The following is a 16103-nucleotide window of genomic DNA, read 5'->3' as shown; positions in this document are numbered from 1 at the left end:
CGGAGGAAGCTGCCGACCTAAGGGCTGGGACTGGAAGCGCGCCCTCTCCGGGAGCTTCGGGTCTGGGGCAGCCTGTGAAGGCGCGGGTGGAGGCCCGGGCGCGTCCCTGGGGGCGGGAGCCAGGGGCGGCCAGTAGGTGGGGCCTGGGGGCTGGACTCCGCCCCCCGCTCCCGCCCCGTTGGTCCGCTGCCGCTCAGCACCTGCCCCTCTCCAGAGCCGGAGCACGATTGGTGGCGGCGCTTGTCGCTCGGAGGGGGCCGGGTCGCTCTTCTTCGCGGCTCTCCCAGCCGCCGCTGCCGCCGCCGCGGTTCTCCTAGCAGCGCCCGCCGGTCGGACAGCCAAGGCAGCCGGCACTGGCGATGGGAAGCGGTGTGGCCGCCGACACAGGCAGTGGCAAAGTTTCCCAGACGTACACATCTGGGTGCGCGGCTGCCGGCTACCCGTGACCCCTCTAGGAAGGGCTCAGGGATTTTTAATTTGGAAAACATTCTACCTGGTTTCCTTTGTCAAGGTCTCTCCGGGTGGCCAGCAGCAGGAGCTGCAAACTTGGGCACGGCGGCTTCACCGGCAGCGGACCGGGCTTTGGAGAACCTCAGGACTCAGGTGCTGGTGTGCCCAGCGGCTCCGGACGTGCTACGGGGTGTGAGCGTGGGGGAGTCCGGGGCGCGCGACAAGGAAGGGCCCCCGGGAGCTCTATATGGAGGAAGGAGCCCAGAATGGTGTGCACCAGGAAGACCAAAACTTTGGTGTCCACTTGCGTGATCCTGAGCGGCATGACTAACATCATCTGCCTGCTCTACGTGGGCTGGGTCACCAACTACATCGCCAGTGTGTATGTGCGGGGGCAGGAGCCGGCGCCCGACAAGAAGCTGGAGGAAGACAAAGGGGACACTCTGAAGATTATTGAGCGGCTGGACCACCTGGAGAATGTCATCAAGCAGCACATTCAAGGTACGGGCGCCCCGGAAACTTGGGTCGCCCATGAGGCCCGGGAGTGCCCCGCGCGGCGCGGGGTGCGCTGGGGCTGGTGAGCATCAACTCAGCCACGGCGGGGCTCTGGGGCCGCAGATGCGTGGTAGTCGTGGGGCCTGAGTGTGAGCTCTTGCCTGCGTGCGGGACCCTCTGTCTGCGGCCGTGCGCGCTTCCCCGGGGCACAAGTGTGTGCGCAAGGCTGCACGCGCGGATGTGTGCAGCTAGCTGGCGATGTGGGGGCGCGCTGCGCACGTGTCCAAATGTGCGTGTGACTCTGGGCTGGTTGCTCGCAGACTCTCGGGATCGCACACAAGTCCGGCTCAGAGTGTGTGTGCGTGTGAATGTGTGTGTACAAGAGGGAACTCGCGGGCAAACGAGCTTATTTGGCCATTGTAGGCGTCAGGCGAGATGCCCGCGCGGCGGCCCTGACTATTGGCAGTTAAGACTCGCCGGTTGCCGGACAAGCGAGGCTAGGAAAATTGCGTTGTTTCAGCCCCAGCCTCAGTCTTGCTATGATCCGGTTGGTAAGCGATGGGGAAAGCAAGGAGGGCCGCTTGAACCTATAGCAGTCCCTACCCCCACCACAGCCCACGGGTCCAGGACCCTCTCCAGGAGCAGGTATCAACGCCGGGAAGTAGCGCTGGAGCTTGAGCTCTGTCCACTGTGGTGATGCCTCCGCCCAAGACTGGAAGAACACGCCCTGGGCTGCGCCTTCCCCGCGGAGCCACCCAGGACCGGGTGAAGGCCGATCCCTCCGGTAGCTCCACTCTTAGGCCCTGGGAGCAGCTGGGGCGGAGCAGACGGACCTACCTGGGTTGGGTCTGAAGTGTAAGGTTACGCTGGTTGGGTGCGCTCCAGACCAGTGCGGAGGTCCAAAGGGAGGGTGGGGGTTGCAGAGCCCTCTCCCGAGGAGACCTGGTCAATGAGCTGTCAGAGGGAGGGGATGGAGTTCCGGGCCAGGAGCACTGGTGCCGGGTGTGCACACACACACGCGCTCACGTCCACACTTCTTCGCCTCCCTGCGCCCCCTGCTTTCTACCAGGCATGTGAGCTTCTTAAGGGCAGGGCCGAGCCTAGTTCCCCTGTAAACCTAGCAGGCCCACCAGGCTCAGGGGCCAGAGCATGGCAGACCTTGGCAAAATGGAATTGAACTGAAGTCTTCCCCCTCCTCCCCCGCCCCCCGCCAGGAGCATTCCCTTTTGTTTACACGTGGATGTCTGAATTTCAATCCTTGCACCTGCTGCCCTTGCCAGGGTAGAGATGGCTCCTCCCTCTGAATTTGGTGTTTCCCCGGGTGTCCAGAATAGTTCCTTCCCAGGAGGAGAAGGTTCAGGGAGGTTCAGGTGAGTGCAGGAGAGGCATCCACACCCATAGTGCTTCCTGACTAATGACTTCAAAACAAGCCCATGGCTTCGGCACCTTCCCAGAAAAGAGGGACATAGACAGCTTCTTCTTCAGACCTGCCTCTGCCTCTCAACCTGGCACTGGGCTTGGAAACCAATTTACCTATCTGTGGGTGCCTGTTGCTATTATTTCTTACATGTCCTTTTCCATCAAACAGATCTTGATTGACTATTAATCAGCAATAGAAGGACAGTGTTTCCCCCAGGGTGATTCAGAATGTTCCCCGGGAGACACAAAGCCATACGTTACTTTGACATTTCTAGTTTGCCGACAGATTTTGAGATTTTCATTCACAGATTCTGTGTGTGTGTTCCTGGAAAATGATTCTCTTGTGCTTTTCTTTCTGGTCAGGCAGGAGGTGAGCAAGGTAGTGCTCAGGGGATGCCATTAACCCCTGAGCCTGTCACGGAGTGGGTGCCTGTCATGTGGAATGTGGACCATGTCATATGATTTCTAAGGTTTGACATGGAAACAAGCATAATGTTGAAGTTGAAAGGAAGCATTGTGATTTTTCTCCCCAGAAACTTTATAACTATGTGTTGTTCAGCACTTTCAAATCTATACCTGAAAAATTGGAGAAGATAGGTTAAAAAAAAGGAGGCAGGGTCCCTAAAACACGTGTTGTTCCACTTGTACACATGCAATGACCCCTGTGGGTATTCAGAAATAACCACAATCTCAAGACAGAGGGCCAAAGCTGCAACCTATGGGAAGGTAAGGAAGGGTCAGTGACTTGGAAAGACTGGAAATGAGGCAGGCAGGGGCAGAGGTTACCAGGTTGGCTGTGCCATTATGGTGTAGCAATGACCAACTGCTCCCTTTGCGGTGCTGGGGCCATCCTGAGCTGGGATTTAGGGAACAGAGGTAAAGGGCCTATAAAATTTGGGGCTGGTCAAGTGCAGCTCTCTGAAGGCAGCGGGTGGTAAAGGACAATAAGATCAAGCTCTTGTGCTTGATGGTACAAGCTGTTTATGTGTACCTCACTGTCAAGTTCCCTCTAGTCAGCATAGCCCTTAGAACAATCCAGTTTACTTTGCTGAGCTGGAGGGAATAAGGGGTAATAATAATAGCTAAAATTACATAGCACCTAAGGATGTGTCAGGCCCTATTCTAAACACTTTACATGTATCGACTTATTTAATCTTCACAACCTTATGAAGTAGGTAATATTTGCTACATTTTACAGATATGGAAACTGAGGCAGGGAGAGGGTATATGATTTGTCCAGGGTCACACACTGGTATGTGGTAGTACAGGGATGTAAGCTCAGCCAGTGTGGCTTCAGAAGTCTAAGTTCTTAGCCACGTACTAAACTGTCTTCCAGGAGGGCCCCAGGGTCCCTTGGAGTCCGTTAACAATGGTGGAAGTGGGTGTCAGAGGAAGAGACCTCAGAGGATGGCTGAGGGGTGAGGGAGTCAGCAGCCTTCCCACTTGGAAACGCTATAGATAAACTCAGGAAGCTCTGGGTTTTGCTTTGTTTCATGTCAAGAGGCAGAGGTTCCAGTCCCTTAACTAATGTTTGCTGAACATGCAGGACAGTCCCTGGCACATCCTACAGAAAGTAGCTGTGGGGTGAAAGCATGGATGAATGGATGAGTGCAGATGCCTAGGGCCACGTTAGTCATTAATGAAAGTGTTACCACTCTCCAAAAAAGATGTTTTGCTTTGGAGTCTTGTTCAGGCTCCTCTTTTCTTTAGAAGGAAAGTCTCCTGGAAGCTGCAGATGTCACAAAATGTTCTGCAGGATGTTCCACAGGACTTACAATTAGAAGAGGCTTTGGAGCATCACCCCAGAGGTCTGTTCTAGTCATGACTGAAAAGTTTATTTTCGTCTTGGGAGTTGCAGTGATATTTCATTTTAATTTGTTTTCTGATTGAATGATTTAATTAGATGGTGTCTGGGAATATCTTGGGAATGTAAATTGCAGTTTTGAGAAGTTTTTTGACCAAATAGATGTTAAATGAGAGGGTGGATAACTTATGAGTTTTTAAAAAAAGCATCCTGGGGGTTTAGAAACACAAAATAAGTGTTAGTAAGGGTCAGGTTCCCTCCATCTTAGGAGTAGAAAGATCTGATGGCTTGACATGGTGAGGTGGATGAAGCAGGAATTTGCTAAAGGAGTTCTCAATGTTGGAGAGTGCAGGAAATGGAAATGTTGATTCAGTTCTTATTTTGGAAGTTCCGCAAAAATAAAGATAGCTTTCTTCTTTTCTTAGTAGCTTTCTGAATATGGAAAAGAATGTGCCAATGTTTAGGAAAATATTTAAAAATGCATAAAACTGCCCATAATTCATTCTACCCTAAAAATCAGTTTGCATTTTGAGCATTTCCTTCTAGCTTTGTTCATTTGCCTCCATATTTCAAAATGAAGGTGTAGTCATGTTTTACATGTAATTTTATATTCTGCTTTTTCACTTCCTTTTTGTTAATGAAGCGCTATTTTTTCCATATTTGCTACATAGTTTATTGGTTCAACATTTATCTGTTGGAGACCTAATGTGTGCCAGGCACTGCACTGGGAAAGTGATTGGGGATTATTGTGGTGAACTGTACACTAAAGACACTCTACAAGAGTATGGGCACTCTTGGTCCCTGTCATAGTGGACTTGTTTTCAAAGGACAAAGAATCCCTCTTAGTCGATGTGATCAGGGCTTCAGTTAGTTAATAGAAAAACTGGTTAAAGAGGAGAGTACAAGAAAATATTACATACTTGCCTTAAATATTTTTATTTTAATGTTATCCAAAATGTGCATTCATTTGCAAAACTCTTGATATCAGGTCAAAGTTTTGTCTTTGAAATGCATCTGCCATTTGGCGTTCTGTTCATCTTCCTTGCAGAAACCACTCCCATAATGTCCTGTTTACAAAGTTTGATTTCTAGTTCTGTTTTCTTTAAAATTCGTTGAAAACTTAAAGGTGCTTATGAAGCAGTCTCAGCGTAGTAGCCTAAATTGTTACGATTTTTGTCTGATCTTTTGCAATGATTTTGCTCACATGTAATTTGATTGCTTTTCTTTAACCGACTACCCTTTATAAAGGCTTTGCAAAGCACTTAGAACTTAAAGTAATTTTCTTAGAAACAATGCTCATCTTTTTAGCAGTCATATTTCATTGGTTCATGTAATACGTGATTAGGTTATGCTGTTACAGTGACAAGTACAAATAGTGTAAACACATTTGGGAACAAACCCACTGGACGGCTGGTAAGTGTACAACTCAACTATTTGCAGGAGCCGTGGGCAGTGGTACTAGAGACAAATAGGGTTTGTTACAGAGGGAGTGGCAAGCATAGTTAATCTGGAGAATTGATTAAATGGAGAGTTTCTAAAGAGAACTTTTACTGTATTTTTAATGACTGAATAGTATTCTGTCATCAGTATACCATTACTGATTCAACCACTTTCCTATTGTTGGACATTTGTTTTGCTATTATAATTAGAGCAGAAATGAACATCTTCACCTCACTGGTTTTTGATTATTTTTAAGGATGTCTTTCCAGAAGTGGGATTAGTACTGACTCAAACAGTCTGAACATTTTTATAAAAGATTGTTTTTTCAGAAGGAAAGCCTTTCTTTACAGCCACCAGTAGTGTATTATTGTACCAATGTCATGGAGCCTGGCCAGCATTGGGTGTTATCATTCAAATTTTTCTGAGTAAATGGAATCCCTGTCAAATGCTCTATTGGATTTGTACTCCTTTGATTATTCTAGAACTTAATATCCTCCCCAACCCCTGATGTTTGTTTTATCTTGTGGGACTATTTGTGTCCTTGCTCATTGTTTTTTCAGACTATCAGTGTTTGGCCAGGCGTGGTGGCTCATGCCTGTAATCCCAGCACTTTGGGAGGCCAAAGTGGGAGGATCACTTGAGCCCAGGAGTTCAAGACCAACCTGGACAATATGGTGAGACCCCCCATCTCTACAAAGAAGAAGAAAAAAAGACTCTCAGTGTTTCTGATTTGTGTATTTTACGTATTTTTTGATAAATAAATGTTTTGCCTGTATCATATGTTACATACATAATTTTAGTTTTACATAGATGTCTTAGGGCAGTGGTTTTCAAACTGTGTCCCCAGGAGCCCTAAACTTGTAGAAGGTTTGATCTGGGGGCTGAGAATTAAAAGGGTTAAGTGGAGTCTCCCAGACTCTGCCTGTAGGTACTCCCTCCCCTCCCTGCAACAACAAAACTCCACTGTCTTCTGTTTTCTATTTGTCGTTCTATAAAATATTTCATTTTTAAAAAAGGTTCTACTTCTTTTGAAAACAAAGTTGAAAATAACTGTTTCGGGAAAAGAGGAAAGATCAGACTGTTATATTTTTGTGAGGGATGATAGTGGTATAAAGAATTCAGGAGAGTAAATAAATCTAAAAGGAAATTGAATTCCTGGGTGGTGTTCTTGTAACATCTATTTACCCTTCTGAATACCATGATTAATAATGTATTACATTATGTGACTAATTTCTAAATCCATTATCTTACTTCATTGAGTCAAGATCATCCCAACAATGGAGAAATGGGTTATTAACTGCATTTTGTTTCCTGAAAGTTTATTAGTCATATTATGTGCATATGAACGTATACCAGGTCGGTAACAGCAGGTTGTTCGCCATGACTACAAATCATTTATGGTCCCTAAGAATCAGCAAATGTCCTGGGCTTGGATGTTTTTCTGTCTCCTATAGCTTTTGGATGTCACTTAGAATTGGCTCGTGTCCTTCTCATCTGATCTTTGACTTGGCAGCGTTTGTGAAAAAGAGGATATGATGTTTGCTGAGTGCTTGGAGTTTATTTGAGGAAAGAGTGTCATTTAAATAGTAAAGCTATTTGTCCTCTGGAATGAACTGTTGCATGTGAAATTATATTAGTAACAGTGATTGACATTTTGAAAGAGTTCAATAGCAGGACTTAGGAGTTGAGCCTCATTACCTTTGTTAATAGTTCAGAACCACAGCTTTATGAAGAAGAAAAGCCTTGCCAAAGGACACAACTTTTCCCCATGACCAAAGAATCTTCATTTTTAGCCAGAAGTGTGTAGGCTGTAAAATAAATGAATTCCACATTCTTTCCCACTCACTTGACATAAATTGTTATTTGCCCTTGATAAGTAGGTTGGTGGAGAATCTCAAGGAGAATTCAGAATGAAAAGTGTCAGAGAGCCACAGTCTGGTTTTGTCATTTATGAGGGCCTTGAAGGTCGGCTTTAGCCACTTGGGTTAGGCTGGCCTATGTTTTCCCAAAGGTATTTATGGGATTCAGAGTCACATACAGGGTTACTGGAGCGTCTTCATTACCATCGTATAGGATTTCTGACCTCATTTCACTTGAATGGCTGAATGCCCTTGATATGCTTTGAATGTTTGTCCCCTCCAAATCTTGTATTGAAATGTGGTCACCAGTGTTTGAGGTGGGGCCTAGTGGGAGGTGTTTTTGTGAATGGCTTGGTGCTGTCTTCCTGATAATGAATGAGTTCTTGCTGTATTTGTTCATGCCAGAGCTGGTTGTTTAAAGAGCCTAGATGCTCCTCCTCCTCCTCCTCCTTCTCCTCCTCCTCCTCCTCCTCCTCCTCCTCTTCCTCTTCTTCTTCTTCTTCTTCCTCTTCTTCTTCTTCTTTCTTCTTTCTTCTTTCTTCTTTCTTCTTTTTCTCTTCTTCTTCTTCTCCTTCTTCTTCTTCTCCTTCTTCTTTTCTTCTCTCTCTCTCTCACCCCTCTATCACTGTGACACACCTGCTTCCCTGTTACCTTCTGCCATGATTGTAAGCTTCCTGAGGTCTTCCCAGGAGCCTAGCAGATGCTGGACTTTGAACAGCTTGCAGAACTATGAGCCAAAATATAAATTTGTAATTTTATAATTTACCAAGCCTCAGGTACTCCTTTATAGCAATACAAAATGGACTAATATAAAGCTGTTGTCTTGATTTGGGGCTTGAGGGTCTCCTTTGGTTTGTGGTGGAAAGCCAAGCGTGGCTTCTTGTTAGCTGGGTTTTATCTAGGAGATGGGGACAGACAGGCTGTCCTGTGGAGAAATACATTGCTGAGCAGTCCACTTGGAGGGATGTTACACAGAAAGCTCCTGGAGGAAAAACCTAGCTGAATGTGAGTGATAGATGTAATCAGAAGGCAATGTGGTGGGCTTTGGGGAGAGATGGAATTATGCAAGAAGCTGAAGGGCAGAGGCCATACAGGTTGGATGGCACTCAAGTCAGGAGCAAGAGGCAAAGTGGCTGAGGTCCACTGGTGGCTAATCCACCTTCAATGAATGGCGGGCCATGCTGTTTATGCTGGCCTGGAGTGTCTCTTGAAGGGTAGAGCTTCCGCCTTGGATTTGGCAGGGATGTGGCATTTCATGGCTCCTACAGTTGCTATTGAATCTCACTTGCCTTTAGTGTTAGAGTCAGCTCCATCTGTAATGCAATGCTTGAGTCCAGGGGTCCTTGAGGTTTCCCCCTTCCTCACACATATACCTACATACAGGGCATGTGCCCTAGGGCAGGGCTAGGAGGATGCACCTCCTAACACATTGCATTCATTCTTACTCCACCCTTTCTTTTCCTACTTGAGAAAGCATATTAGTATGCAAGGGAATGTAACAACCTTGAAATCCCTTTAATTTATTAGAGTTAAAGCTAATCATTCATAAGCTTTGGTACTTAAATTATTGTTACTCACTAATTACCTCACAACTGTTCCACAGCACGGTATGTTGTGGCAGTGATTGCGAATGACTGCTGTTCTGGAATCTTCTCTGTGGATCTGTATACCTTTTATAGACCCCTGTTGTTCCAGTGCAGCCAACTGGAACTTTAAGCAAAAGGATTCCTGGTTATACGAACATTTAAGCTTTGGTGGTTTTTCTGACTACACGATTATGGATTAAAATATGTTGCTAGACAGATCATCCCAGTGGGGATGCAGTTCTGAGACGTAGTTCTCTTTCACTGCCTGACATTCAATTTCAGTTTTGTGAAGGTTTATTTTTGGGAGATGAAGCTGTCCTTAATGATGCTAGTGGAAACCCCTGAGTGTCCAGCCACAATAAACATTGAGTGGCTTCCCGTATGGAGCCACTGCTAAAATGTTTTTAGAGCCAACAGGCATACTTCGCTGGGCTACTTTCCATTGCCACCATCCTTTAAGAGCTCACAGAAATACAGTGTTTGGGAAGATCCAGAGAAGTGGCATATGCACTCTTCACCTTGGGACAGGTGAGAACAATGAAAAACGATGCCTACAAAGGAGGCTTGTGGCCAGTTCTTTAGCATGAATAGGTTCATTCTACAAATGTGCTGAGTTTAAGTCTCAGAGCAGAGTTCCCTGATTAAGATTGTTGAGTGCTGCATCTTAACAAGCTCTGGTGCTTTGTTGGGCTTCGCCAATCTGACTTGTGCATCCATCTCTGTCCCCTGGGAACTTGGAGTTAAAGGCCATTGAGATCCCAGAGGAGCAGGAAGGTAATTCAGGGACTCTGGCAAGACAGGATTTGAAGCTTGGCTTAATAAATGTTGTGCTAATGGCATCTGGAGATTTAGGAGAACAGTACCAAAATTGCTTAGGCCAATGGATATGAGAATTAGAAAGCTAAGGAAAGATTTGAAGTGACAAATGAGAATCCTAGCCAAACCCTAGATTTATTTTAAGAGCAACAGGCATATAGAGAATTAAAGATTGATTGTATCAAGGGACTGGAGGAAGACAGCTACGGTACTCCAGTATGTCAGGGACTGGCCCAGGTGCTGTCCAGCCATGATTACTTGATTTATGTATTTTAATGAACAAATAAAATTGTAATTTTTAAAATTAGTGATTCCTTTTCATCTTCACAACATAGTAAGGTAGAGTTTTTAGAGGTAAGAAAATGAAGACTTAGAGAGTTTGTCCAAGGTAGGTCACAGGGCTGATGGGTGGTAGAGCCAAGAAGGGAAACTGATTACAAAACCAATGCTCTCTATGGAATAGAAAGGAGGATGAACATTTCTCATAGAGAGGAATGGGAGATCATCTTATCAAAGATGGTGTTTGAGTGTAAGCTCAGAGGCCTCAGGTCAAGTGGGAGGCCAGGCAGGGGTTTGGTTTGCATTTGTGTCCACAAGGAACCTGGAGGGTAGGGTGGCCAGCAGTGGAAGGCCCTGGTCTAGGAGGGTGAGGGAGCGGCACCACAAAGCTGTGGACAACCTTTTCTCCTAGGTCACTGCGGGGCCTCCAGGAACTGGTCCTTGTCAAAAAAGCAGAGTGTTCCAGCTGCAGGCTAGAGCTCTTTCAGATTCATTGCGACTTTTGAGCACCCAAAATGTCCCAGGCACCGGGCTGAGTGCTTTCCTGTGCCCTGGCATAGTCACATGTCTTTCAGGGTGACTAGCTTATCCTGATGTGCCTCACGCTTTCCTGTTTTAAGACTGAAAGTCCCAGGTCCAGGGAAGCCCCCAATTCCCTGGGCAAACCTGGAGTTTTGGTCATCCGAGGCTTCTCACAGTGGTAAATTCTGCTCCGTGTTAACTCCTAGCACCGGGGTTAAATAGCCTTTCTGATCGTGCTGCATCCAGTCTTTGATCTCTGCTCTTGAATGTTGACTTGCTTGAAGGTTACAAAGAAGAAGGTGAGGGTCCACAGCCCCTTCCCCATTTTCCCTTCCCACACAGGCTGCCTCCTCTCTTCTTTGTTATTCCTTCCGCTTTGGCATTCTCTGGTTTTCAGCTGTCTGAGCCTCTCAGGATTTGTAAAGGAAGAAACAATTGCTGTAAAGGAAAGCTCTAATAAAGTGGTTTGGGCACAAAACATCAGCAGCTGTTTATTTGCCCAAAACAGTAGGAGTCCATATTAATAACCTTGTGAGTTATATGCTGGAAAGTTAAAAGTAAGCAAGAATCTTACTCAAGACCCACAAATGTAACTTTATTCCTTTATTGAACTAATCTCTCTTCCTGTTTATGCTGGTGACATTTTCTATTATCCATGTGGAAGATCCTTTTTGGTCTTCCATTACAGATTTATTTAGCTGTGACTTGGTTGGCATCCCAAGGCAGAGGGGTTTTCTGGTTTCTCTTTATTGCAGTTATGATGCTTTGTGTTTATATGGTTCCTGCCTCAAAGGATTTCAACAACAAGTGGGACAGGCTTTGTCTAATTAATCATCATATTTCCCTGATGGGAGAGAAGGAGCTGTTAAGAGGAAGGGAGAGTCTGGAGAAGGCTTCAGACCTGTCAGTTCATGGGCTTGGAGAAGTGAGTCTTTTAACATTTTGGTTTCTTCTACTTCCAAATCTCATTTTTAATAATAAGTGGATCCTCTGATTTGCATTAGTTTCTAAGAGTAAATGGAAGAAGGTATAACATGTGGGAATTATGACATGGAATGTCCAACTCGATAATTGGGCCAGGCCTTTTATTTTGTGAGAACCTGGGGATTTATATTAGAAGAGGAATCCAATGGAAAGTGCATAGAAGAGATCGATCAATCAAGAATAGGAAAAAAAAAAAAAAAAACCCAGTGAGGAAGGACTATAGAAAAATAGGTCTGAATTTGTCTGGAGAAGAAATGGGGAGAGGAAGAGAATTAATGTTTGCTGAGCACCTGTGATGTGCTGAAAACTTTACACCTGTCACCTCATCTTAACCTCATAAGCAGGCCTGTGGGATGGTGTTATTATCCCCATTTCACAGATGAAGAAATTGAGGCTCAGTGACTGTAATGAGCTTATCCCAGGTTTAGCAGCTAGTAACAGGTAAAAGCCTATTACCACTCTTAAGCTCCTCAGTAAGGGGCTAAGGGCCCTCTTGTTTTTCTGCTCCTTTGATGTTGATCAAGAGAATCCTTTCTTTTAGCAGAAACGTTGAGACTGGAAGAAAACTTTTTGAGGGTAGTGAAGTCCTGAGGTGGGTTACCAAGTGATGATTTTGGCAGCCTCCTTTCCTGGAGAGGTAGGAAGATGACTGTGCCAGGAGCTGACCTGGGCTCAGCTCTCTGGAAGATTGAGAGAAACTCTAGGTATGGCATTTTACAGCCAGCTGCATCACTTTTTCTCCGAGGAGCAGACTTAACATGAACAAGATCATCTCCACTCACTCAGGCCATAGCTTTATTTTGGGGGTCCTCTAGGCTCAGGGCATGGGGTGGGGTAGGGGACCATAAAAGGGGGACTGGTCTACACAAAGTCAATAGCAGACATGGCCAGGCCTTCCAGGAACTTCCCGTTTAATTGAGGGAATGGAATATTTGGAGTTAAATGTATGAAATGGTGGGCCCCTCGCTATGTGGGCAGTTGTAGGAGGTGAACACCAAGGCTAGCATTGTTTATTGTGGTGTGGGAATGGGAGGAAATAAAACCACTGTGAGGAGTTGGGAGAAGTCGCACTCTCCTCAATGTTGGCTGGGAGTGTGACAGTGGCCTGTACCCCTGCCTTCTTTTGGTATGTGCTCAGATTCTTCCCTTCCTTCACTGAACAAGCATTTATTGAACACCTGTGCTGGGGATGTATCAGCGGAATCAGGGCAAAAATATGAGGGACTACAATTAAACGAGGAGGTGGTCAGGGGCTCTGCTATAAGCAAAGACTTGAAAAAGGTGAGGTGTACGCCATGTGTATGTTTAGAGGAAGAGAGTGCCAAGCGGTGCAAACAGCCAGTGCAAAGCCCCTGTGGCAGGAGTGTGCCTGGTGTGTTTGAGAAACAGTGGCCAATGTGGCTATAGCAGGGTGATGGTGGGGAAAGGGGGCAGGGGAAGAAGCCAGAGAGGGGCTGGTTGGGAAGCTGGTTGTGCAGCCTCAAAGGCCACTGCAGACGGAATGCTCTGGAAAGACTGGGGAGCTACCAGAGGGGGTGAGCAGAGAGGCATCAATGCAGGCTGTTCTGTGGCTGCTTCCTGGGCACCTCTTTTGGGCTCGGTACTGTGCCAGGCATGGTGGGAGATGATAAAATATATGCGACACGCTCCTTTTCTTTGAAGAGCTCATAATCAGGCTGAGAAGACAAAACAAGAAACAGTTAAGGATCTTTTGCAAGCTAACTCATGTAATGAGGGTTAAAATTGAATTCCAGAGGAGCGAATTGTCAGAATAGACTTCATGGAGGAATAGGGACTAATGACACAACTCTGAAGAATGAGGAGGATTTAAGGGAGTGGAGTAAGAAAGATTTGGAGAGGACTAGTTATGAAGCCTGAGTGTCTCAGCTAGTGTGGTGGAAAACAGTGTGCAGGCAGTCATGAGAATCAGTGCTGCTGTTTACAGTTTGGGTGACCTTGGGCAAGTCTCTTCACTTGTAGTGCCTCAGTTTCCCCAACCATAAAAATGAAGACAATTGACCAGGCGCTGTGGCTCATGCCTATAATGCCAGTGCTTTGGGAGGCCGAGGCGGGCAAATCATGAGGTCAGGAGTTTGAGACTAACCTGAGCAACATGGTGAAACCCCCGTCTCTACTAAAAAAAAAAAAAAAAAATACAAAAATTAGCTGGGCCTGGTGGCAGGTGCCTGTAATCCTGGCTACTCAGGAGGCTGTGGTGGGAGAATTGCTTGAACCTGGGAGGCAGAGGTTGCAGTGAGCCGAGATTGCGCCATTGTACTCAAGCCTGGGCAACAGAGCAAGATTCTGTCTCAAAAAAAAGAAAAAAGAAATGAAGAAAATCGCTCCTTAACCATTGTAGGATTGTTGTGCTGATCAAATGAAGTGATGTGCAGGCAAGCACCCCCACCCTGTGTATCAGGTGGGAGCTACTGGGAACAACATGTTCCCTTTTTCAGTCTTCTTTCATTCCCTCTTTCCTTCATTCTATTTTTGCTTGTTGAAGCTCACATAGAAAATACGGTCAGGAATATATTTTCTGGTTGTAACACCTAGTATATAAGATTTAGCCCCATTTCATTGAATTAGTTAGGACTTACCCACATAAGTCAAGCCTGACATGGTCATAAGTTAGGCTCCAGGGGAGCCCAGACTAATGCTGGTCACATCTCAGCTGAGACGTCTTGGAAGATCTGCTCCAGGGCATCTTAGTGTCACTGACCGCTGCTCTGAAGTTCTGAGCCCTCCAGACTGGGGGCCTGCCCTTGTTTGTGGAAAAATATTTGTTTTGTAAAACCTTTTGTAAAAACTTGGCATTGCAGTGGGCAGCAGACAATGCCAGGAATGTGCTGTGTTGGTTGAAACCTTGGCTGGTGGAAGAGTCATGCAGGGGGTCCGGTTACCTGCTGGGTTAGTCTCATTTCCTAGCTCCTTGGTGAAGAGTGTCTTCTTGAGGACAGATTTTTCCTTTCCTTCTATCTCACCTTTCAAACCAAATTGAAGCCACATCAGCCTATCTTCCTGCCAGGATGAATTTGATTTAACTCAAAGCAATGTGACTTATAATTTCAATTGCAGGCAGGAAGGTGTGATTTAAGACAATTGTCAGGAAGATTCAATTTACTCTTTTCTTTCTTCCCCCTCTACAAAATGTGCATTTTGTTGCATGATATAATTTTGATATACATTCTTTACAATTCAGAGATAGATGTAGTTCACATTGGGAAGGTACACTCTATACTTTTTTATAGCACTTATCTATTTAAAGTGCTTTTGAAAAAGATTCCTTTCCAATGATAGCAGAAAACTGAGGGATGATTTTGCCTCTTTAATAGAGAGAATTGTAGCAAATCATTCTGAAAGTTTCTAGGCAGTAAACTATTTCTTGATTAACGGGTTATTTTGGTCACTTGTTAAGATATTTGCCTTAATGAAACAAGAAACATAATTATTTTATTTACCAAAATGGAGCAATTGTGAATTTTGCTTATTTATCAACAAGAGCCAGCTGTTTTTAGCAAAATAGGCATAAGTATTTTCAAGTTTGTAATTACTTCAGAAACACAGAAAGTGCATTGATTTTTGTAAACAGAAAATTAAATGTCTTCTTTCACTCTGATCAATAGTGGAAACTTTGAGTATTGTATTGCACAGCTCAGTGCAGTCACTTTCTCTTTCCTCATCTATCAACAAAGAAGGGTAAACCTTCCTACTTTTACAGTTCTTATATCATATCCCACTGGTGAAGGTTCTTGTCTAAAGTCTCTCTAGTTAGAATCAGAACATGTTAGAGTTGCAAATAACATCAGCATCCTCACCCTCAAACTGTTTGCTGAAGGATCCAAGACCCAATGCAACTTGGTGAATACCCTGAGGACCCTCTACTGGGTCCTGGAGGCCCTGGGTAGGGTCTAGGGATCCTGATTTGAAGTCTACACAATTTTACTGTACATCCAGTTACTTCCTTCAACTTCAGGAGAAACTTGTGCACCAGGAAGGAAAATCCTTATTTGTTTGTTCTCAGATGAAACCAGGTGCTTATGGGACAAAGAGGTGGGTAGCTTTTCAGGGTCTCCCTTGGATGGGGTCTCCTCTCCCTGGCCTGCTGACCAGGGCCTGACTTTGGGTCCAGGCCATGCATGACAGCTCCTATTGATGCTGCCTCTGTGTCTGGGAACAGAGCTTCTTCCCAGTCCTTCAAACCAGAGTGATTATTCAGATAGAGGGAGGGCAGAGATTTTATGTCAAGGAGAGGAAAAAAGAGAGAAAATTCACATTTATCAGCCATGTACCAGGCATTTAGCACTGTTTAACCCACTTCATATTATTTAATCCTTGAAATAAGGCTGTGAGATAATTAGCCCCATTTTACAGATGAGAAAACCATACTATCCTGTAATTATTAGTCTGCTTTTCTCATTAGACTGTTGGTTACTTAAAGGCGGAGACTGG

General features: G+C 45.4%; 1 protein-coding gene across 3 annotated transcripts in view; it reads left to right on the top strand.

Moving 5' to 3' along the window:
- Positions 1-244: 244 nt before the first annotated feature.
- Positions 245-16103, top strand: part of GALNT18 (polypeptide N-acetylgalactosaminyltransferase 18) — a 360974-nt gene continuing 345115 nt past the window's right edge. The window contains exon 1 of one of the 3 annotated variants that reach the window (XM_010364609.2): positions 245-951. In XM_010364609.2, the coding sequence (XP_010362911.2) occupies positions 717-951 (235 nt within the window). In that variant the 5' untranslated portion in view covers positions 245-716. The remainder of the gene's footprint in view (positions 952-16103) is intronic. The other 2 variants (XM_010364608.2, XM_010364610.2) reach the window with 2 other exon arrangements.

This window comes from Rhinopithecus roxellana, chromosome 15 (genome assembly GCF_007565055.1).
Source record: "Rhinopithecus roxellana isolate Shanxi Qingling chromosome 15, ASM756505v1, whole genome shotgun sequence".
Classification (NCBI taxonomy): domain Eukaryota; kingdom Metazoa; phylum Chordata; class Mammalia; order Primates; family Cercopithecidae; genus Rhinopithecus; species Rhinopithecus roxellana.
The sequence above is the reverse complement of the archived record's forward strand: the minus strand, read 5'-3'. Positions and strand labels throughout refer to the sequence as shown.